This window comes from Mizuhopecten yessoensis, unplaced genomic scaffold (assembly GCF_002113885.1).
Source record: "Mizuhopecten yessoensis strain PY_sf001 unplaced genomic scaffold, ASM211388v2 scaffold9351, whole genome shotgun sequence".
In the NCBI taxonomy this organism is placed as follows: domain Eukaryota; kingdom Metazoa; phylum Mollusca; class Bivalvia; order Pectinida; family Pectinidae; genus Mizuhopecten; species Mizuhopecten yessoensis.
In genome coordinates this window covers 35922-61947 of record NW_018408004.1, presented here as the reverse complement: position 1 = coordinate 61947, position 26026 = coordinate 35922, and the positions used below count along the sequence as shown (strand labels likewise).

Genomic DNA, 26026 nt, shown 5'->3' with positions numbered 1-26026 from the left:
TTTAGTCTAACATGTTACATGATGTATATATAAATGGTCTCAAAACATGTGAATGAAACTAGATTTAACAATCTGTTTCGAGCAGTAGTTTAACAAGCCCGCTTTAGGACGATGTTGTAGCTGTGCTCCATGTTTGAGGTTAAGTGTAGACACACTTAGTCAATAAGTTTACCGATGTCTTGTACATGATACAATATCCATCTGTATACTTTGTTGGAAAACGAACTTATCTTAAGGACAGTTATTGCATGCAGAATTTGGTAGGCTCATTAGTATTTCATAAATTGGTAATCAAACTTAGCACGATATCTAGACTTACCATCACACGTGTATGTACATACATGTACGTTTGTTCATACGTAATTTTGTTGAAATGGGTTTTGTTTAGAGCAGTTATTGCATAAAGATTAATCGACTGATAAAATTCAAGTCGCGTCATTTATGATGCGCAAATATACATTCATCGCATTGATTGGTGCCTGAGATTTGCTTTGATGCAAGTTCATACCTAATTAGACTGAAATCGAATCATTTTAGGGCAAGTCTTGACTGGAAACCAATTAACCAGTGAGAATTAAACAGCCTATTTATTATTCATCACCTTTGCGCACGAACTTAAGGTGGCTCAACACACCACGAAAAAAATGGATAAAAACCATTGAAATCTAACTATTGTGTTTCCTATGATTACCCAATAACTTCCTAGACCTTAGTATAGCATCCGGCAAGCTCATCATTTCTCAAATGCCATTTTTTTTTTAAATAAAATGTTCTCAACTTTTTTGAGGCTGCATAATTATGCAGGTTCACGTAACAACTAAGGACAAGTAAAATGTGTTTCAAAATCTCCCAAACTGACAGTTAAATATGTATAATTTTGTCTGTAAAATATTCTAGAAATATCAAACTATTAATGAACACTGTTAAAATGATTGATAAATGAATAATTAATTAGAAAAAATAATGACATTGAAATTTCCATTTGAGAGTTATCTTTCTTGATTAAACAGGAACTTTTTTTCATAGGGCATTATTAGCCAGTGCACTTTCCAAAACATAAGGTTTTTTTTCCAAATAAAATGATTTATAACAAATAATTATAATGTTTCAAAAAAGACAAACAATATACATTGATGATATAAGCAACAGTACAATAAATATAATACAAATAATCAGATGTTTTGGCACAAACACAGCAGAAACTATGAATATTCAAAAAGCAAAAATTCTAAACTTTTTACCAACAAGCATGGAGTTGGAGTCAAATGTGTACTTGATTATGCTTTGTTTGTATACTTTTTTTGTGCATACAATGAAAAGTTAACATATTGTGAAAAATTGAGGAAAACATCATATTTTATGTAAACATGTTTTATAGAATTTACCAATAAATATAATTTATTGAGAAAATGATCAATAATTTTGTTCACGATAGCCTTGTTTGTTGTCACTCTTACAACATTAAAAAAAAAAAAATTCTATTAAAACATTTTCAAGTGGTTATATGAGAGTCCTGACTGTGCAATTTTTGTAACCATATACTCGATTCTCAGTGTGTCTCTTACTAAAGACTGCTGACAATAAGTAGAGCGACCAAGCAGAATTTCTCTAACATATACATGCTGTCTACAAAGCCAATCACTGTAGTTAACAATCAACACAATATGAGCATCCTTTGTCTGAATTTGTGGCTAATATGGCTAACTCCACCATCATCATCATCATCATCATCATCTTCTTCTTCATCATCCGTTACATAATTATCCGTTGGATAATCATCTAAAATAAATGTATAAATAACTGAATCAATGGACACCTGACATATATAATTTTTATTTGCATTCAAATATGTGTAGAATAGGTGATATTGGCACTGTAATATATTCTTATCTTATTAAATAAATACAATCAGTGTTTCTTCGGTCCTTCGAAAACATTGGCGAAAACGACATTAATGTAAAGCGTTCAAGTGATTGAGTATGTTTTTGTATTTTTCAAAGTTGGAGAGTTACTTTTTACGGTGTATGGGCACATTCTGCTTTGAAATATTCAGTCCGCTGTACTTTTTTCGGGAGTACGTCATGAAAATGGCCGCTTATGACGATATGTCGAGTAACCTTAACGTGAGACCTATCATTTTGTGTGTGCACGCTAAGTTGGTTGAACTTGAACCGTTGCTAGGTCACCTTTTGTTTGGAATCAATTAACCAATAAGAATCATGTAGCCTCTTTACACCTTGTAATTATTAGGATTATTAAATATGCACACATAATTTTTGCAATTGTGCTCTCCGTTATGTATGTGCTTACCAAATTGGACTATTGTCAGGCCATTTAAAGAACAGATTTGATAGGAGACATCATCCTGAATACATGTACCTAGTTTAGATTTTTTGTGGTTTCTGCTTTTATTTTCTTGTACTGGTGTCTCCTCAGTTGTTGTTGTGATGTCTCCTCAGTTGATGTTGTTGTGGTGTAACCTCAGTTGATGTTGTTGTGGTGTCTCCTCAGTTTTTGTAGTTGTGGTGTCTCCTCAGTTGTTGTTGTGATGTCTCCTCAGTTGATGTTGTTGTGGTGTCTCCTCAGTATATGTTGTTGTGGTGTCTCATCAGTTGATGTTGTTGTGGTGTAACCTCAGTTTTTGTAGTTGTGGTGTCTCCTCAGTTTTTGTAGTTGCGGTGTCTCCTCAGTTGATGTTGATGTGGTGTCTCCTCAGTTGATGTTGTTGTGGTGTCTCCTCAGTATATGTTGTTGTGGTGTCTCATCAGTTGATGTTGTTGTGGTGTAACCTCAGTTGATGTTGTTGTGGTGTCTCGTCAGTTGATGTTATTGTGGTGTCTCCTCAGTTTTTGTAGTTGAGATGTCTCCTCAGTTTTTGTTGTGGTGATGTCTCCTCAGTATATGTTGTTGTTATTTCTCCTCAGTTTATGTTTTTGAGATATTTCCTCATTTTATATTGTTGTGGTGTCTCCTCATTTGATGTTGTTGAGTATCTCATCAGTTGATGTTGTTGTGGTGTCTCCTCAGTTTTTGTAGTTGAGCTGTCTCCTCAGTTTTTGTTGTTGTGATGTCTCCTCAGTATATGTTGTTGTGGTGTCTCCTCAGTATATGTTGTTGTGGTGTCTCCTCAGTATATGTTGTTGTGATGTCTCATCAGTTGATGTTGTTGTGGTGTCTCCTCAGTATCTGTTGTTGTGATGTCTCCTCAGTTGATGTTGTTGTGGTGTCTTCTCAGTTTATGTTGTTGTGGTGTCTCCTCAGTTTATGTTGTTGTGATGTCTCCTCAGTATATGTTGTTGTGGTTTCTCCTCAGTTTATGTTGTTGTGGTGTCTCCTCAGTTGATGTTGTTGTGGTGTCTCCTCAGTTGATGTTGTTGTGGTGTCTTATCAGTTTATTTTGTTGTGGTGCCTCCTCAGTATATGTTGTTGTGGTGTCTCCTCAGTATATGTTGTTGTGGTGTCTCCTCAGTATATGTTTATGTCGTGTCTCCTCAGTTGATGTTGTTGTGATGTCTCCTCAGTTGATGTTGTTGTGGTGTCTCCTCAGTATATGTTGTTGTGATGTCTCCTCAGTATATGTTGTTGTGGTTTCAGTATATGTTGTTGTGATGTCTCCTCAGTATATGTTGATGTCTCTTCAGTATATGTTGTTGTGGTGTCTCCTAAATATATGTTGTTTTGATGTTTCTTCAGCATATGTTGTTGTTATGTCTCCTCAGTATATGTTGTTGTGGTTTCTCTTCAGTTTATGTTGTTGTGGTGTCTCCTCAGTATATGTTGTTGTGGTGTCTCATCAGTTGATGTTATTGTGGTGTCTTCTCAGTTTTCGTTGTTGTGACGTCTCCTCAGTTGTTGTAGTTGTGATGTCTCATCAGTTGATGTTGTTGTGGTGTCTCCTCAGTTGATGTTGTTGTGATGTCTCATCAGTTGATGTTGTTGTGGTGTCCCCTCAGTTTTTGTAGTTGTGGTGTCTCCTCAGTTGATGTTGTTGTGGTGTCTTCTCAGTTTATGTTGTTGTGGTATCTCATCAGTTTATGTTGTTGTGGTGTCTCCTCAGTATATGTTGTTGTGGTATCTCATCAGTTGATGTTGTTGTGGTGTAACCTCAGTTGATGTTGTTGTGGTGTGTGGTTTCTCCTCAGTTTATGTTGTTGTGGTGTCTCCTCAGTATATGTTGTTGTGGTGTCTCATCAGTTGATGTTATTGTGGTGTCCCATCGGTTGATGTTATTGTGGTGTCTTCTCAGTTTTCGTTGTTGTGATGTCCCCTCAGTTGTTGTAGTTGTGATGTCTCATCAGTTGATGTTGTTGTGGTGTCTCCTCAGTTGATGTTGTTGTGGTGTCTCCTCAGTATATGTTGTTGTCGTGTCTCCTCAGTTTATGTTGTTGTGATGTCTCCTCAGTTGATGTTGTTGTGGTGTAATCTCAGTTGATGTTGTTGTGGTGTCTCCTCAGTATATGTTGTTGTCGTGTCTCCTCAGTTTATGTTGTTGTGATGTCTCCTCAGTATATGTTGATGTCTCTTCAGTATATGTTGTTGTGGTGTCTCCTCAGTTGATGTTGTTGTGATGTCTCATCAGTTGATGTTGTTGTGGTGTCTCCTCAGTATCTTTAGTTTATGTTGTTGCGATGTCTCCTCAGTATATGTTGTTGTGGTTTCAGTATATGTTGTTGTGATGTCTCCTCAGTATATGTTGTTGTGATGTCTCATCAGTTGATGTTGTTGTGGTGTCTCCTCAGTATATGTTGTTGTGGTGTCTCATCAGTTGATGTTGTTGTGGTGTAACCTCAGTTGATGTTGTTTTGGTGTCTTGTGATGTCTCATCAGTTGATGTTGATGTGGTGTCTTCTCAGTTTTTGTAGTTATGGTGTCTCCTCAGTTTTTGTAGTTGTGGTGTCTCCTCAGTTGATGTTGTTGTGGTGTCTCATCAGTTGATGTTATTGTGGTGTCCCATCGGTTGATGTTATTGTGGTGTCTTCTCAGTTTTCGTTGTTGTGGTGTCTCCTCAGTTGTTGTAGTTGTGATGTCTCATCAGTTGATGTTGTTGTGGTGTCTCCTCAGTATCTGTTGTTTTGATGTCTCATCAGTTGATGTTGTTGTGGTGTCTCCTCAGTTTTTGTAGTTGAGATGTCTCCTCAGTATATGTTGTTGTGATTTCTCCTCAGTTTATGTTTTTGAGATATTTCCTCATTTGATGTTGTTGTGGTGTCTCCTCAGTTGATGTTGTTGAGTATCTCATCAGTTGATGTTGGTGTGGTGTCTCCTCAGTATTTGTAGTTGAGATGTCTCCTCAGTTTTTGTTGTTGTGATGTCTCCTCAGTATATGTTGTTGTGATGTCTCCTCAGTATATGTTGTTGTGGTTTCAGTATATGTTGTTGTGATGGCTCCTCAGTATATGTTGTTGTGGTTTCAGTATATTTTGTTGTGATGTCTCCTCATTATATGTTGTTGTGGTTTCAGTATATGTTGTTGTGATGACTCCTCAGTATATGTTGTTGTGGTTTCAGTATATGTGGTTGTGATGTCTCCTCAGTATATGTTGTTGTGGTTTCTCCTCAGTTGATGTTGTTGTGGTGTCTCCTCAGGTGATGTTGTTGTAGTGTCTTCTCAGTTTATGTTGTTGTGGTGTCTCCTCAGTATATGTCGTTGTGGTGTCTCCTCAGTTGATGTTGTTGTGGTGTCTCCTCAGTTGATGTTGTTGTAGTGTCTTCTCAGTTTATGTTGTTGTGGTGTCTCCTCAGTATATGTTGTTGTGGTGTCTCATCAGTTGATGTTGTTGTGGTGTAACCTCAGTTGATGTTGTTGTGGTGTAACCTCAGTTGATGTTGTTTTGGTGTCTCCTCAGTTGATGTTGTTGTGTTGTCTCCTCAGTATCTGTTGTTGTGATGTCTCATCAGTTGATGTTGTTGTGGTGTCTCCTCAGTATATGTTGTTGTGATGTCTCCTCAGTTGATGTTGTTGTGGTGTCTCCTCAGTATATGTTGTTGTGATGTCTCCTCAGTTGATGTTGTTGTGGTGTCTTCTCAGTTTATGTTGTTCTGGTGTCTCCTCAGTATATGTTGTTGTGATGTCTCCCCAGTATCTGTTGTTATGATGTCTCCTCAGTTGATGTTGTTCTGGTGTCTCCTCATTATATGTTGTTGTGATGTCTCCCCAGTATATGTTGTTATGATGTCTCAGTATATGTTGTTGTGGTGTCTCCTCAGTATATGTTGTTGTGATGTCTCCCCAGTATCTGTTGTTATGATGTCTCCTCAGTTGATGTTGTTGTGATGTCTCCTCATTTGATGTTGTTGTGGTGTCTCCTCAGTATATGTTGTTGTGGTGTCTCCTCAGTTGATGTTGATGTTGTTGTGGTGTAACCTCAGTTGATGTTGTTTTGGTGTCTCCTCAGCTGATGTTGTTGTGTTGTCTCCTCGGTATCTGTTGTTGTGATGTCTCATCAGTTGATGTTGTTGTGGTGTCTCCTCAGTATCTGTTGTTGTGATGTCTCCTCAGTTGATGTTGTTGTGGTGTCTTCTCAGTTTATGTTGTTCTGGTGTCTCCTCAGTATATGTTGTTGTGATGTCTCCTCAGTTGATGTTGTTGTGATGTCTCCCCAGTATATGTTGTTATGATGTATCCTCAGTTGATGTTGTTCTGGTGTCTCCTCAGAATATGTTGTTGTGATGTCTCCCCAGTATATGTTGTTATGATGTCTCCTCAGTTGATGTTGTTGTGATGTCTCCTCAGTATATGTTGTTGTGATGTCTCCCCAGTATCTGTTGTTATGATGTCTCCTCAGTTGATGTTGTTCTGGTGTCTCCTCAATATATGTTGTTGTGATGTCTCCCCAGTATATGTTGTTATGATGTCTCCTCAGTTGATGTTGTTCTGGTGTCTCCTCAGAATATGTTGTTGTGATGTCTCCCCAGTATATGTTGTTATGATGTCTCCTCAGTTGATGTTGTTCTGGTGTCTCCTCAATATATGTTGTTGTGATGTCTCCCCAGTATATGTTGTTATGATGTCTCCTCAGTTGATGTTGTTCTGGTGTCTCCTCAGTATATGTTGTTGTGATGTCTCCCCAGTATATGTTGTTATGATGTCTCCTCAGTTGATGTTGTTGTGATGTCTCCCCAGTATATGTTGTTATGATGTCTACTCAGTTGATGTTGTTCTGGTGTCTCCTCAGAATATGTTGTTGTGATGTCTCCTCAGTTGATGTTGTTGTGGTGTCTCCTCATTTGATGTTGTTGTGATGTCTCCTCAGTTGATGTTGTTGTGTTGTCTGCTAAGTATATATTGTTTTGATGTCTCTTCAGTTTATGTTATTATGGTATCTCCTCTGTTTATCTAGTTGTTTTGTTTCTTGAGATTTTTGTTTTTATGGTGTTTCTTCAGCTTATGTTGTTGTGGTGTCGCCTCAGTTTATGTTGTTGATATGTCTCCTCAGTTTTCGTTGTTTGGATGTCCTCAGTTTATGTTTTTGAAATTTCTCCTCAGTTGATGTTGTTGAGTATCTCCTCAGTTTTCGTTGTTTTGGTGTCTCCTCAGTTGATGTTGTTGAGATGTCTTCTCTGTACATGTATATGTTGCTGTGATGTCTCTTGCGATTTTGTTGTTGTGGTGCCTCTTCAGTATATGTTATTGTGTTGTCTCTTAAGTATATGTTGTTTTGATGTCTCCTCATTTGATGTTGTTTTGGTATCTCCTCTATTTATATTGTTGTGATGCCTCCTCAGTATATGTTGTTAAGGTATCTCCTCTGTTTATTTAGTTGTGGTGTCTCTTGATATTTTGCTATTGTTGTGTCTCCTCAGTTGATGTTGTTGTGATGTCTCCTCAGTTGATGTTGTTGTGGTGTCTCCTCAGTATATGTTGTTGTGATTTCTCCTCAGTTTTTGTTGTTGTGCTGTCGCCTCAGTTGATGTTGTTGAGATGTCTTCTCAGTATATGTAGTTTTGATGTCTCCTCATTTGATGTTTTTGTGGTGTCTCTTGATATTTTGTTTTTGTGATGTCTTCTCAGTTGATGTTTTTGTCGTGTCTCCTCAGTTGATGTTGTTGAGATTTCTCCTCATTTGATGTTGTTGTGATATCTCCTCAGTTTTCGTTGTTTTGAATATCCTCAGTTTTTGTTGTTGAGATTTCTCCTCAGTTGATGTTGTTGTGATTTCTCCTCCGTAAATGTTGTTGTGATGTCACCTCAGTAAATGTTGTTGTGATGTCACCTCAGTAAATGTTGTTGTGATGTCACCTCCGTAAATGTTGTTGTGATGTCACCTCAGTAAATGTTGTTGTGATGTCACCTCAGTAAATGTTGTTGTGGTGTCTCCACAGTTTATCTTGTTTTCAGTCGATTGCTAGAAAGAAATGTTTGCTTAAGCTTTAAGAGACATAAGGTTTTTAGATACAAGACAAGTAAAGCGTATACTGTTCTTTCTGTGTAGATGCAAGGTGTGTACAGAGTTGAATTCTTATTTATCGAAATAAGTGAAGTGTTTGTAACATTTTTGACATTTACGTTTTCTGTTCACTATTAGAATTCACAAGTTGAATTTGAGTGTACAACATTTGCTGAGACGAACTGTATGTGAGTTTGTTATACCGTCAATCTGTGTCAACATAAAGCTGAGCACGCAACCTTGACTAATGACGTAATATAGCTTTGAATCAATCGCTCATGTGACGGTTTAGAATATTGTAGAATAAAACAGTCATTTTCACACTGTTTAGAGTATTGTAGAATCACATAGACTCTTAGATTAAATTATCGATATACAGATAAGAAGGTTAATAGACTCATTAAACGCCCTGTTTATAATACCATAGCGATAATAACGAATGTAGCCCAAACACATATTTACCAAAGCAAATTGCTTATTCATGAAATGTATGTCAAGCCATTTGCAATTGCCTCCCTTCCAGTATGAGAAATAACAAAAATACAGTTGAATCCATCACTACTTTGCTGAGAAAACTCTATAATTGACAAAAAACCTGTCATAACCTGTCATCCTATCTCATAAAACATTGAAATCGTGTCTATTTACAGAACGTACGGATGGACTCATTTTATGATTACGATGACTCGTCCGAATTCCAAAGTGGATCCTACACAAACTTAACGGTTTGCAATCTTTCCTATTTCGTTAACTACACGATTTCCGTGAGGGTAGGAGCCATTGATATGGACGACAACCAAATAGGCTACTGGAGCGACTCGCTGGCTATTAATGTAGTCACGTCGAAAACGGGTGAGATTATGTATACATACTTTTAAAATGTATTGTGAAGAGATAATACTGCTGATATGGACAGTGCATATGGCAAACTTACCTCATTTTAAAATGTCGACCAATAATAACTACATTGTACAGGGTTAATGAGCTAGTTATAGTGGTTCAAACTTTATTTTACAATACTTTTATCTCTACATATTGGTTTTCAGTTCCATCAGGTCCGCCTTCTTTACCCCAGGGTGGGTACACCCTCTCGGCTGTCAATGGTAAAGGATATAGGTTGGCCAGAATCTACTGGACGGTACGTAAATCAACCTCCAAATAATAATGTACGGATTTTAATTGGCAAACCAACATCGGTTCTCTTCTCCATAGATGTTTACATCGGAATGCTGTCATTTCACATACAGTGATAAAGAGAGCCTTATTTATAAAACCAATATTAAACATTAGAAGCAGCTATGTTCAACTGGTATAATTATAAAGAAACAAGTTACCTTTGTTTATATTTTACTCAATTATTAGCAAAAAATATCACACTTAGTGTTATTATTTTTTTACTTTTATATGTTTACAAAGAGTCTTCCTAAGCACGCGTGGAATGGGGAGACTATAACGTACGAACTGGAGGCATTTCCGGTCGATGGGTGTGGATCGCGAACCGTCCGACTTAGTAGGCGAAATACATCAGCAGAATTCGATATTATGTATACATGTTCCTACAACATCAAAGTATGGTCAAGAAATGAAATAGGGAGGTCAAAGGACGTCAGCGTTCTTCTGTTGGAACAGAACGGTAATTATGTAAACTATTAACAATAGACTAGAAGGTTATATACATGTAGTATGAATCAACTTTCTTTCTTTGTTTTCTAGACCAACCACAAAACATTTGTATAACAATATATCTTCTTAGAATGTGTTTAACACGTTCTTACCATTCTATTCAAATTAGTGTATCTAATGATTTAACATTATTTACGCAGACTGAAATACTGTCAAATCTAAAGCAAAACAAAACTAAAAACAAATACAAAAACACCATGAAAATCGGTTGCGTAATAAAAAACAAAATTTCTCGGATTTTGTTACGCTGATTCAAAATAGTTTTCACCAGTCTAAAAAAGATAAAATAGTCAGCCAACTGACGCCAATGTGACATTGTGGCGTCACCGGTTTGACCGCGTCGAAAAAAATAACAGTGATTCTCAGAAAGCGAATACGATAACATTTGCGTATTTAACGTCAAAAAGATGATGACACGCAAATAACTGTTCACTACGGAATGTTCCCGACATATTCTAGCCCAGCAACGAGGGTGTTAAGTAACGTGGAGCAATTCAGCTTTATGATATCTGTTTGGAAACCTTAGTCATGATGGCATGGACACACAGCTGTGACCTCCAACCTGAATGTATAATCTTGACATTTTGCTAGTGATGAATGAATAATGCAAAGAATTGTAAATAAAGTTTCATGATATTTGACCTTGATCTTTTACTAGTCTCAGAAAATTAATGCCACGTATGCTTGTATAAATTCCATGGAATTTGGTTGAAATCAGAAAACTTAAGACAAAGACATGTAAAGAAGCTATATATGTAAGATTTTGTAGTTGTAGCCTTCACCATGAACTTGATGACATTGACCTCCAGCTGACCTCCAGAGAATGATATCAGATTCGTAATGTAAAGATTCTGTAGTCGTAGCCTTCACCTTGAACTTGATGACATTGACCTCCAGATAATGATATCAGATTCGTAATGTATAGATTCTGTAGTCGTAGCCTTCACCTTGAACTTGATGACATTGACCTCCACCTGATCTCAAGAGAATGATGTCAGATTAGTAACGTAAATATTCTGTAGTTGTAGCCTTCACCATGAACTTGATGACATTGACCTCCACCTGACCTCCAGAGAATGATGTCAGATTAGTAACGTAAATATTCTGTAGTTGTAGCCTTCACCTTGAACTTGATGACATTGACCACCAGATAATGATATCAGATTCGTAATGTATAGATTCTGTAGTCGTAGCCTTCACCTTGAACTTGATGACATTGACCTCCACCTGACCTCCAGAGAATGATGTCAGATTAGTAATGTAAAGATTCTGTAGTTGTAGCCTTTACCTTGAAATTGATGACATTGACCTCCAGATAATGATATCAGATTAGTAATGTAAAGATTCTGTAGTTGTAGCCTTCACCTTGAACTTGATGACATTGACCTCAAGAGAATGATATCAGATTAGTAATGTAAAGATTCTGTAGTTGTAGCCTTCACCTTGAACTTGATGACATTGACCTCAAGAGAATGATATCAGATTAGTAATGTAAAGATTCTGTAGTTGTAGCCTTCACCTTGAACTTGATGACATTGACCTCAAGAGAATGATATCAGATTAGTAATGTAAAGATTCTGTAGTTGTAGCCTTCACCTTGAACTTGATGACATTGACCTCAAGAGAATGATATCAGATTAGTAATGTATAGATTCTGTAGTTGTAGCCTTCAACTTGAACTTGATGACATTGACCTCAAGAGAATGATATCAGATTAGTAATGTATAGATTCTGTAGTTGTAGCCTTCACCTTGAACTTGATGACATTGACCTCAAGAGAATGATATCAGATTAGTAATGTATAGATTCTGTAGTTGTAGCCTTCAACTTGAACTTGATGACATTGACCTCAAGAGAATGATATCAGATTAGTAATGTATAGATTCTGTAGTTGTAGCCTTCAACTTGAACTTGGTGACATTGACCTCCAGAGAATGATGTCACATTCGTAATGTAAAGATTCTGTAGGTGTAGCCTTTACCTTGAACTTGATTATTTTGATCTCCACCTGATCTCAAGAGAATGATGTCACATTAGTAATGTAAAGATTCTGTAGTTGTAGGTTTGACTTTAAAGATACTAACTTAAACTTGTTTCTAGAGATTGATGTCAGATATAGAATCTGCAGAAAACTCAAATGTTGTGCGACAGACGGATAAAATGATATCAAAATATGCTCCACAACTGTCTGAGAGTCAGAAAGCATGTCTCTTTCAGTGTATTCTCCTCAAAACCATCAAACTCATCAAAGTGCTTTTCGAGAAAAATACAATATACAAACCGTTATTTGTATCCAGAAACTACCAGTTGATGTTAAGATAATCATGGTCAAAATCGATAAATTACCCTTAAAAAATGTTGATTTTTTGCTTTAATTCTCAAATTGCCGTGGGGTTCAGACTGACTTCGGATTAAAAGTAACAAACATTTAGTTACTGCTATTTCGTTTGCTGCTTAACATTTGGTTTAACATTTATTAACTAAAATCGCCGTCTTTCCTACTATTGTGTAAGCTGCACCAAGTAAGAGTTATGTTGTCAGATACACTAGCTAAGTATACATGTATTGCAATGTAAGTACTGTGTCCCTCTTCTGTTGAACGTATCAATTATGAAGTTCTTTATATAACGGACATCGAGAAGGTTTCGTTCCGAGGCTACAAATCAAATATCACATTCCTTAGTTATAAACATAGGCTTGCATTGCTAATATACTTTCCAGATCTGGCAGACAAAGGTTTTTTTTTATTTCCAGAAAAGACTTTCTTCATGATTACTTAGTTTCGAATCGATTCGTGATTAAAACAGATCACTATGTCCGGTTCCGGTCACATTGGTGTAGCGTGAAAACGTAAATATTTACATTTGCATGGTATTGTGACTATATAGCGTCTTTGAAAGCTGTGTCGTTGATGGGACTTCAATTACCATGCATCACGAGACACAATTTTTAGCGTATTAATATAACACTGACCGGAACTACAATATCCAATGAAAATAAACATGACGGCTGTTGAAGTATCGCTGGGAATTACGAGACTTGACAATGTAATTGTAAATTTATATGCAAAAGAAAAAATAGAAAATATATATATTTATTTTTTTACTTTTATTACAACAAAAACAAGACCAAGGTCTGCAATATCGTACAAAATGCACATCGGTTGAAATCACCAATGCCGTCAATGGAAACAATTTTAACACTCATGCAATTTATCAGAAATATCGTCAATTACACTGCACTGATCAACAGGGCTTCGTTACAAATGTTTGAAATGCACATATTCTATAGACCTACTGACACATATGTTACAGACCTACTGATATGAATCACAGCAAACATTTCAGACATTTGTAACGAACCCCTGTTCTCCGTCGCAAGATCACTCACATCAAACGCTATCAGTTTCACGCGTCTCGCAGCCACGGTTTCCTCAGTGTCTGACGACATGTCAAATAACGAGGCTGTTATAGAATCTACCGGCTGTAGTCAGATTCCCATACAATCAACAAATAAATTCACGTCTTGATTCTCTACAAATCCGAACTTTTCTCTTTGCTCATTTAACTTCCAAAAATAACTCCCTCGTGGAGGGCAAGGTTGGATTTACGGTGTTCACTGTATTTATCCATGCGCGAAATTTGTTCCGGGGGAAAATCGAAACAATTTCAAATCGAACTTTCAGCTTAGAGTTCTATTGATAAACTAAAATCATACTATAGACATACCATACGCTATTGTATTGATACTGAATTGTGGAATAAAATTGAAGTATTTGTTGAAATTTCAAGTACTACTTTGTTTGCCAATCACACAACACACTGTTCCAACTATTGAAAGATTTTGTGTGGACTGTCGATAAAGCGGGAATTTTAAATTTTAAATATCAATTGTAAGTTAAAAAAGAACATAAGAGGCAGAGAAAACGTCAATATAAGTATTGAACTGTTTTTGTATGGTATTTATTATCTATTTGAATGACACAGCTTTGCTAGCGCGCATTATGTTGTTTGCTTGCAAAGCTGTGTCATTCAAATAGATCATAAATACCATACAAAAACAGTTCAAACAGCTTAAACAAACAATGTTAAACGATCAGACTACCACAACGCTACATTGTACGTATGCCTTCATGTTCATAAAACACGAACAAGTTCGTAAGGATCGTTCGGTTATTTAATTTGCTAAAGTGATGACATGATCTAATCCTAGACGTTTCGGTACCCGGTAGTTTCGGTAGACAAGGATAATTCAGTTCTTTACATGACAAAAATACTAAAAAAAACACATACAATAAGAAACACACATGACACAAAAGAAGCTACTTACAACTTTGAAACGTCAGTTTCAAGTGCCGAAAATCTGATAAAACATCAAAACGATTATTGGGAAGAACCGAAACGTCTCATACAAGTACTGAAAGATCATTTGAAAGCATTACTCCGTAATCAGTCAAACCCCAAACATTGCCGTGTTCAGTTGATGCCATTCGGCCACCATATTATCAAATGAGAAATGTGACATACTCTTTTTTCAAAACAATCCAATATACTTGATCAAAATTATAACAAACAAAGGGTTGTTATAAATACTTGAATGAAATATATTTATTTTACAACAATTATGAAACAAGTTGTATAACTTATATTTATCAATCTTGTTGGCCCAGATGTAAGTGCAAAGGGGGTCTTCATGTAGGAGGAAACCGCAGTACCTGGAGAATGGGGCCGCAGTGGCAAAGTGGTTAAGCCGTCTGACAATCTGCTACCACTTGCCCTCCATTACTGGGTCGCGGGTTCCAGACCTACGTGGGGCAGTCACCATGTACTGGCCGTAAGTCGGTGGTTTTCCTCTTGGAAATCCGGCTTTCCTCCACCCTAAAACCCTGGCACGTCCTTAAATTACCATAGCTGTTAATAGGATGTAAAACACAAACAAACCGAACTCAACCAAAGTACCCGGAGAAAACCAACGTGGTCGGCCAGGAGATCTCATACCTTTTCACGTCCGATCGGGGAATCGAACCCCGGCCAGTTTTATTGTATCTTCAAAAGTAGAGTAACAAAATAGGCTGAAAATAATGTCATTAAACTTTCCACCGGGAAACACCTTTCTTATATCAGATTCCACCGGGGAACACCTTTCTTATATCAGATTCCACCGGGGAACATCATTATACAGGCTTTCATTCCACACGGCAGCGCTTTCAACTGCAATTCAACTGTGTTCTCTGTCGAAGTAAGGTATGTTCGCCGGCGGTATCGTCTCTTTGTTATACCTGATGTTTTGTCAGATGATAAACTATTGTTAAACAAAGGGTTATTATTAATTCGCCAGAGTATTAGACGAATATTCTGGCGGTCCCTGCCCACCGTTCTTCATCATCATACATAAAGTTCGTTTTTTTAATTGCAAAATAGAAAGGGACCAGCCACCATACATGGTTCTACCAGGGGGTTATCGTGTTCAGTTAGACCTGACACTGCTGTGTGTTGGTAGTCAGTTATGGCAGTAAACACAAATCGTTCTCCCGCATGCTTCATTTCTAGTTAAAAATAAAAAGTAGAATTTTACAGGTAGGTGGTTAGCATTCACATGCACTCTTTGAAGACAGTCTACTTGACACCCCTCAAAAGAGATGAAAACGCAATATACATATATATAATAGTGCTAAATATTTACGAAGTGCTAAAGGATATTTAATTGACTTTACTTATAGTGCTTTTTGTACATGAACATTTTTTGAGTGCAGTTCCTTTTTTTGTCAGTCAAACACAATAAATATTGAGTTTTCTCATCGTACTTCGTCATGCTTTCTTTCTAATGTCAGTTTTGCTTTAAAATGAGGAAGGAACAATGAAACTGTGCTTTATATCAGATGTGTTCAACTTATTGTCCTTCCGTAGTCATTTATCTATCGTTTACTTGTGTTAAGATGCAATTTGAATGTGCACTTAACTTTGTTGACAGTATTACAAAGACCCCGTGAAGTGTCCATGACTGATGGACATACAGATTTGGTGACTATTTCTTGGCTTGAACCGAAAGATGTGAAACCGACTTTATTGCTCAAATATACTGTATATTGGTGTCCCAGATCTCCTAGACAACTATGCCAGGTATGCTTGTTAAAATACAACATACACTGATTCACATAAACTGTTCTAAATACAAAAGAAACAATGGAATGATGAAATCATACAGTTCATAGTAGTAAAGTTAAGCATTTAATCTTGCTGTTAATCCTGCTGTTAATCTTGCTGTTAATCCTGCTGTTAATCCTGCTGTTAATCAATTGTATTATGTTTGTTTAATTCCATTTCAATCATTGTAGGGGTCTTTCAACTATAGAACAGTCATTTCGCCTATTTCGTATGAAGACGTATACTTGCGGACCACTGTCCGGATGGAAGGATATCCGAACGTCACGTATATGTACGGAGTGTCTACGGATATAAACATTACCGGAACAGTCGCCAGTAGTGGCTTTGTGTGGACGGATTGTTCAATGCTATCTACAGGTAAGACGACGAAAACAACAAAATTAAAGATTGCAATTGTTTGCATTTAAGTTCGAAATAAATGTCGGTAATAATGGAAATTGTAATTTTTATGTAACCGTCGATAAAACTTAAATTATTGTAGGGAAATACTTTATTTTACTTTGTAAGTTTTGACACGTATACAATCCACGTCAGAAGCGAGATATTTTCTCGTAGAGTAAAATAAGTCCGTTATCTGCGCACAATTTAACAAAGGATTAATATCGGTCGGTTTACGCAGACTCGTTAAAATACATTTGCAAATGTGCTAACCATATCGTTTATTTACGTGCAGATAAACTGAAAAATCCCAGGATATCTTTTGAAGGATATCCCTCCGAAAAAAGAGTAAGAGTCTCATGGATATACCTGAATTGTGCTCAAGCAATGATTAAAAAGGCTAACAGCGTACATTACGATGTTACAAGCTGCCCATCAGATAAGTGTGAAGGTAAGATCACTTTTTTACACTGCTTATCGGATAATTGTGACGCTAAGATAAATAATAATATAATAAATAATATATTACCTGTAACTGATCGAGATCGGTTTATCTCAATCGAGGGCTTATATTCTTTTACATAATCTTAACCGAGGCATGAACTGAAGTTTGGATGTAACAGAATCAGTAAGCCCAATACTTGAGAAAACCCAATCTTGCTCAGTAACAGCTAATTGGTTTCTTTTCTCGCACCTTTTGCTAAAAACTACAAGTATTCCGTTTGGGGCCTCAGAAGATGGCCTCTACACTGCTAAAACTACATTGAATGTGGGTAAACATGTAGTCCGTCCTTTAACAGAATACAACGTATTTCAAAGCGTAGATAATGTTTTATCTACAACATCGGATATCTTACAACATCAAAACGAAACATATAACGACACAACAGAATAATTATAATGCAGATTGTCACTTTCAAGTCATTACACGCGGATGAATACATCGCAGTGTAAAACTTCCGCGAAAAGTTCGTGTAAATGTACAAGATAGATCGGACGAGATAAAAAAAAATCTAGCATGGGGTATTAAGTGGAATATACCTGTCTGAGGTGCGAGAAAAACGTTGGTACTCTGCTCATAAGAAATGTGTGACGGTATGATAGCATTGGTACTCTGCTGGTCAGAAACTTGCGAAGGAAATATTGTGATGTTACTACATACATAAAATTGTGTAGCTGCTGCTCAGATACGTGGAACAGTAAAATTGCGATGTTACTAGCAGCTGATCAGATATTTGCGACAGTTTCAAAGCCGCAGATTATCTGTCCAGATTCAGACCGATGAAGCGACTGAAGAATAAGTTGTTATTATACATTGTAGTACATGTATGCTACATATACTGATACATTAATTTTACGTGCACAAATGATACCATTAATAACAGAAAACCTTGTCAAATAATGGCCGAATTGTGTTGAGCGACCCAACTGAAATGGCGCACAGCCTTATTTTCAAGCGTCATTAAAATATAGCGCCAAAGATTGCGACATCATATTTCCAACTGTTTTGACGTAGTAACCTTCTCGTTGTTGTTCAAATGTAACAAATACAATTTATGACAGATAAATTGGCATCTGACATAAGAGTAATATGAAAGAGCAGCTTCACCCGAATTCCAATCACAAAATCTATGGAATTTCTGTCTTTACCATAAACAAAGCTTGCTGACCCTGCGTACATACTTAGAAATGACAAAGAAACCATGACGGGTACCACATTTTTACCAATGTTGCAGTTGTGGCTGTTTCCGAGAATTGAACACGTTACGAGTTTCATAATGCATCTATGAAATGGGATGTGTGGGAAGTACATTTTTCAGTTCATTCTTAAGGTCTTGGATTCCAACTCCTTGGCCCTATATATATTACTTCCATTATGACGTCATGATATAACATGCAAGTGTGTGACATTATTTCATTATCAATTTACATATGTTTTGACATCCGTGTATTCACTAAATTGCACGGTAATCATGTGATAAAAGTGAATCTCATACAATACATGTATTTTATTAACCAACCAGAGCTAAGTACTGAGAGTAAAGAAGCCTATGTCGACTTACACTCAATCTCTGCCGGACAGGAGGTATGTGTGACCATTGCTGTACGCCTGGGTACAGTTTCTGGACCAACAAGTCGTGTATACTGCTATACCCAGTCCTTACAAGGTGAGGCTACCCACAGGTTAAGTTAACATCGCAACTATTCAATTGTTTTCATATAAAAAAAACCACATCGTATCTGTAAAATGCAAAATCATATCGTATCGTTTCAATCATATCATGATTCAGGCTATATTTTCCAAAAATCTGTAGGAGTTTCAGCTAATTTGCACGCATCTAAAATATAAAAGGTGTGACGCTTGTTACTTCATCTATCAATGTCAATTCATATATAAAACACGTGTGCCAGCTCTTACATCACGTGTAATAAGTCTTACATCACGTGTAACAAGTATAACATCACGTGTACCAAGTCCTACATCACGTGTTCCAAGTCTTACATCGCGTATAATAAGTCTTACATCACGTGTAATAAGTCTTACATCACGTGTTCCAAGTCTTACATCGCGTGTAATAAGTCTTACATCACGTGTAACAAGTATAACATCACGTGTACCAAGTCCTACATCACGTGTCCCAAGTCTTACATCACGTGTACCAAGTCCTACATCCCGTATCCCAAGTCTTACATCACGTGTAATAAGTCCTAAATCACGTGTTATAAGTCTTACATCACGTGTCCCAAGTCTTACATCACGTGTACCAAGTCCTACATCACGTGTTCCAAGTCTTACATCGCGTGTAACAAGGCTTACATCACGTGTAATAAGTCTTACATCACGTGTTCCAAGTCTTACATCGCGTGTAATAAGTCTTACATCCCGTGTAACAAGTATAACATCACGTGTACCAAGTCATACATCACGTGTTCCAAGTCTTACATCGCGTGTAATAAGTCTTACATCACGTGTAACAAGTCTTACATCACGTGTACCAAGTCCTACATCACGTGTCCCAAGTCTTACATCACGTGTACCAAGTCCTACATCACGTGTAACAAGTGTATCATCACGTGTAACAAGTGTAATATCACGTGGATTAAGTCTTACATCACATGTAATAAGTCTTACATCACATGTACTAAGTCTTACATTACGTGTAACAAGTCTTACATCACATGTAATAAGTCTTACATCACTCGTGACAAGCCTAACATCACATGTAACAAGTCTTACATCACATATAACAAGTCTTACATAACGTGTAACAAGTCTTACATCGCATGTAACAAGTCTTACATCACATGTAACAAGTCTTACATAACGTGTAACAAGTCTTACATCGCATGTAATAAGTCTTACATTACATGTAACAAGTCTTACATCACATGTAATAAGTCTTACATCACTCGTGACAAGCCTAACATCACATGTAACAAGTCTTACATCACATATAACAAGTCTTACATAACGTGTAACAAGTCTACCATCACATGTAACAAGTCTTACATCACATATAACAAGTCTTACATAACGTGTAACAAGTCTTGAATCGCATGTAATAAGTCTTACATCACATGTAACAAGTCTTACATTACGTGTAACAAGTCTTACATCACATGTAATAAGTCTAACATCACATGTAACAAGTCTTACATCACATGTAACAAGTCTTACATCACATGTAACAAGTCTTACATCACATGTAACAAGTCTAACATCACATGTAACAAGTCTTACATCACATGTAACAAGTCTAACATCACATGTAACAAGTCTTACATCACATGTAACAAGTCTTACATTACGTGTAACAAGTCTTACATCACATGTAATAAGTCTTACATCACATGTAACACGTCTTACATTACATGTAACAAGTCTAACATCACATGTAACAAGTCTTACATCACATGTAACAAGTCTAACATCACATGTAACAAGTCTTACATCACATGTAACAAGTCTAACATCACATGTAACAAGTCTTACATCACATGTAACAAGTCTAACATCACATGTAACAAGTCTTACATCACATGTAACAAGTCTAACATCACATGTAACAAGTCTTACATCACATGTAACAAGTCTTACATTACGTGTAACAAGTCTTACATCACATGTAATAAGTCTTACATCACATGTAACAAGTCTTACATCACATGTATCAAGTCTTACATTACGTGTAACAAGTCTTACATCACTCGTGACAAGTCTAACATCACATGTAACAAGTCTTACATCACATGTAACAAGTCTAACATCACATGTAACAAGTCTTACATCACATGTAACAAGTCTAACATCACATGTAACAAGTCTTACATCACATGTAACAAGTCTAACATCACATGTAACAAGTCTTACATCACATGTAACAAGTCTAACATCACATGTAACAAGTCTTACATCACATGTAACAAGTCTTACATTACGTGTAACAAGTCTTACATCACATGTAATAAGTCTAACATCACATGTAACAAGTCTTACATCACATGTAACAAGTCTTACATTACGTGTAACAAGTCTTACATCACTTGTAACAAGTCTAACATCACATGTAACAAGTCTTACATCACATGTAACAAGTCTTACATTACGTGTAACAAGTCTTACATCACATGTAATAAGTCTTACATCACATGTAACAAGTCTTACATTACGTGTAACAAGTCTTACATCACATGTAACAAGTCTTACATCACATGTAACAAGTCTAACATCACATGTAATGAGTCTTACATCACATGTAAGAAGTCTTACATCACATGTAACAAGTCTAACATCACTTGTAACAAGTTTTACATCACATGTAACAAGTCTTACATCACATGTCTCAAGTGTATCATCACGTGTAACAAGTGTAATATCACGTGGACCAAGTCTTACATCACGTGTAACAAGTGTAACATCACGTATAACAAGTCTTACATCACGTGTACCAAGTCTTACATCGCTTGTAACATGTCTTACATCACTCGTGACAAGTCTGTCTTTCATCACGTGTAACACGTCTCATATGATGTTAAAAACCGCCAGACCTATTTACAGCTAGGCACAGTGTTGGTAAAGGTATTTTTAATTTATCATACAATGTTTTGGTACAAATGCATAGATATGATGAATTGGTTTCTTTTGTTGTTTACACTTTGTAATTGTATTTTTTTATTCTTGAAGAATTTCGAAATGTTTGGTCATGTTTATTTTAAGCTATTCTTTGCTTGTTGTTCTTGCATTTTTAATCCTTGCCATTCTGAAAAACTGTCAATTCGTTCATTAGCATATAATTCAAAACCAATGCGTCACGTTTAATACGATCATTGTTTGTGCATTAAGTAAAACTAAGATAGCAACATTGCAAATGGTTTTATCTACATGAACGATCTTACTACTCTGTTTTATATCTTCATCTTAATTATGGTACGTTTTATGTATTATTCGCTCAATACTGCATATGCAAAACCCATAGACAAATTTATTTTTATCTGATAACATTGTATTGTTGTCGTGTTGTTCTGATTACATTGTGTTGTTGTCGTGTTGTTACTGATTACATTGTGTTGTTGTCGTGTTGTTACTGATTACATTGTGTTGTTGTCGTGTTGTTACTGATTACATTGTGTTGGTGTCGTGTTGTTACTGATTACATTGTGTTGTTGTCGTGTGGTTACTGATTACATTGTGTTGTTGTCGTGTTGTTAATCGGCAAAGCAGTACTATTAAACTATTTCAAAAATATAAATCATATTATAATGTTTCACACACTTGTTATATGATAATACTTGTACTGTAGATAGCTGTCATTACATATACTACTAAGGTTATGTAAGGGATTCCAGGTAGTTGTTTACTTCACCGTGTTACTTTATATCTACAGGTACCCAGTATCCTCTGCATGCTGTGCTTGTTTCCCTTGTCATCATATCAGGTGCTGTTGTAGTCGCAATAGTAGGGACTATCTTATAGTAAGTTTCCACGAGCAATGTACGGTATATGTTGGGATTCATGACGTCGTACCGTTTGTTTGGGTTCTCTCTCATTCCCTTGTTATCTTGTTTTCAACTTTGTGTTTTGATTTTATTCCTATGTTATTATACTATTCCAAGTATTTATTTTTCATTTTTTATCCATAATAGTGTCGCCTTCAAATGGTGGACGAAGCCGACTAAATGTAGTATACCAAAGGTGAGCTATTTACAAGATTTAAATTGGTCATTCGATGATTCTAATGCTTCATTTATTTCTTCAAAGTTACACCATGAAACTCGTTTAACATTAGCCTTGAAATGAGTTTAAACATGTCTGTTTAATTTAATCTCCTTAAGTTGATGTTATTATGTTCTAGAGAGCATCAATCAAAGCCTTACCATGTACTCTTTTTTTCCATTTCCCCCAAAAACCATTACTGCTAGTGTCCTGTTATGGTGTATGGAACTAATGTTTTGTTTTCTTTAAAAGAACGAGTCCTAATGCTATATCTTACCTGTCTGCAAAATATGACGTAATGTTAATGTTTAAAACATACCAAGTTCAACTAGCCTTTATTGTAAGGAAGATTCTTGCACATTGTTTTTATTTGATTTGTTAATACAGGTAGCTGTTTGTTAATATGATTTGGTAATACAGGTAGCTGTTTGTTAATATGATTTGGTAATACAGGTAGCTGTTTGTTAATATGATTTGGTAATACAGGTAGCTGTTTGTTAATATGATTTGATAATACAGGTAGCTGTTTGGTAATACAGGTAACTGTATGTAATATGATTTGGTAATACAGGTAGCTGTTTGTTAATATGATTTGGTAATACAGGTAACTGTTTGGTAATACAGGTAGATGTTTGTTAATATGATTTGGTTATACAGGTAACTGTTTGTTAATATGATTTGGTAATACAGGTAACTGTTTGCTAATATGATTTGGTAATACATTTAGCTGTTTGTTAATATGATTTGGTAATACAGGTACATGTAGCTGTTTGTTAATATGATTTGGTAATACAGGTAACTGTTTGTCAATATGATTTGTTAATATAGGTAGCTGTTTGTTAATATGATTTGGTAATACAGGCAACTGTTTTTTAATATGATTTGGTAATACAGGTAGCTGTTTGGTAATACAGGTAACTGTTTGGTAATACAGGTAGATGTTTGTTAATATGATTTGGTTATACAGGTAACTGTTTGTTAATATGATTTGGTAATACAGGTAACTGTTTATTAATATGATTTGGTAATACAGGTAGCTGTTTGCTAATATGTTTTGGTAATACAGGTAACTGTTTATTAATATGATTTGGTAATACAGGTAGCTGTTTGGTAATACAGGAAGCTGTTTGTTTGTATGATTTGGTAATACAGGTAGCTGTTTGTTAATATGTTTTGGTAATACAGGTAACTGTTTGTTAATATGAAATGGTAATACAGGTAGCAATTTGCTTATATGATTTGGTAATACAGGCAACTGTTTGTTAATATGATTTGTTAATACAGGTAGCTGTTTGTTAATATGATTTGGTCATACAGGTAACTGTTTGTTAATATGATTTGGTAATACAGGTAACTGTTTGCTAATATGATTTGGTAATACATTTAGCTGTTTGTTAATATGATTTGGTAATACAGGTAACTGTTTGCTAATATGATTTGGTAATACATTTAGCTGTTTGTTAATATGATTTGGTAATACAGGTAACCGTTTGTTAATATGATTTGTTAATATAGGTAGCTGTTTGTTAATATGATTTGGTAATACAGGTACATGTAGCTGTTTGTTAATATGATTTGGTAATACAGGTAACTGTTTGTTTATATGATTTGGTAATACAGGTAGCTGTTTGGTAATACAGGTAGCTATTTGTTTATATGATTTTGTAATACAGGTAGCTGGTTGTTAATACAGGTAGACGTTTGTTAATACAGCTAGATGTTTGTTAACACCGGTAGCTGTTTGTTAATACAGGTATATGTTTGTTAATACAGATAGATGTTTGTTAATACAGGTAGCTGTTTGTTATATAGGTAGCTGTTTGTTAATATGCCATGAACATATAAATACCGGTCTTTATCTTTTTTTTCTTCTTTCTCTTTTTTGCTTTCTTACCAGCTTCCTTTTCTTTCCTTTTATCCTTTCTTCTTTCTTATAGCAATACAGTGTGATATTAAATGAAATAATTCCTATCCATATGCAGCTTTTAGTGATACAAATTTCTTTTGGCATAATTTGTATGGTATGAGTGGTGATATGAAAGATTATTGGTGACAAACAGGTTATTATATGATCTGAATGAATTACTGATCCATTATTATTGTCACTGTATTGAAAAAAAATACGCCATAAAAATATATATACCGGTCAACTGTACAAAACAACGTTCTTAGATATATGAGTCCAACAAATGACCGGATGTATTGGTAATGCCACTTTTTTATCTCTCTCATGAGGAATCATTGAATCTGCTTCAATGAATACAATTAATAACTTTGAATCAATTGCATCTAAAGAAGACACACACGCGCACAAAACAGACAGCGTAGAACGAGTTTAACTGATTGTTACATCTTAGAAATTAGATAAATATATTAAACAGTATTGTCTTGATTAGCATTAGCAGTTAAACATTCTCGATATTACATACTCCATTGCCTTTTTAGTTTCAATATTGCTTCTGTTTAAGTGTGGGGATAATTGTACCATTTGTATGTGAACAGATACCTACAGGGGGTAATGACAGTGAACAGACAACTACAGGAGATCTGGTTCAACCATTAGTTGGAGTAAGTTTGCCTATCATTGTATAACTCTTGTGTAAGGAGCACGTGATAAAAAAGAACCTGCACGAGTTCACAGTCATAGCACTCGTAGTTATACTTTGACAGGTTATCATAGTTTATTGATATTTAAATTATCTTACCAGAATTCTTAATTTTCAAAAAGATTTGTCATCGAGTGTTGCTCCTTAGACGGGTGTTTACCTGTTAACTGCTCTTAGGGTGCACGTTAACATATAAACCCAGGAACTGTGTGACATCAATAACCTTAGACTAGTAGAAATGTATAGGTAACATTGAGCTACTTTGTTTTTTGTTCAGTGGTACATTGTACTTAGGAATGTTTATTTTTTTCAGTTCTTTGATAAGTTAAATTTTGCCTATCGAGGGAAATATTAATAAAGGGATTCTGAACTTATATATATTTCACCATAACATACAGACATGAACCCGAATTATATATTTCACAATCTCTTTGATCCAGAACGGCAGTGCAGTATCTACAGGTCGAACGACTGTGACTACGGAGACGGCCCTAATAGTCAACGACTGATACACAAATCCCAGTTATTACATGTATGGTTTTAAATTTTGTCAAACGTTATCATGTACCTAGCTATATAAATCAAAACGTCACT

General features: G+C 35.8%; 1 protein-coding gene across 4 annotated transcripts in view; it reads left to right on the top strand.

Moving 5' to 3' along the window:
- The window catches only part of LOC110457863, an 85243-nt gene that overhangs the window by 45639 nt on the left and 13578 nt on the right, over positions 1-26026 (top strand). For all 4 annotated transcript variants that reach the window (XR_002463727.1, XM_021509310.1, XM_021509308.1 and 1 more), the window contains exons 6-16: positions 9038-9239; positions 9434-9525; positions 9804-10020; positions 16041-16189; positions 16405-16591; positions 16908-17063; positions 18637-18780; positions 22498-22585; positions 22757-22805; positions 25329-25394; positions 25873-25964. Coding sequence is in view for 3 of the 4 variants with exons in the window: in XM_021509310.1 (XP_021364985.1) it covers positions 9038-9239; positions 9434-9525; positions 9804-10020; positions 16041-16189; positions 16405-16591; positions 16908-17063; positions 18637-18780; positions 22498-22585; positions 22757-22805; positions 25329-25394; positions 25873-25941 (1419 nt within the window). In the remaining variant the exon portion in view is untranslated. The remainder of the gene's footprint in view (positions 1-9037; positions 9240-9433; positions 9526-9803; positions 10021-16040; positions 16190-16404; positions 16592-16907; positions 17064-18636; positions 18781-22497; positions 22586-22756; positions 22806-25328; positions 25395-25872; positions 25965-26026) is intronic.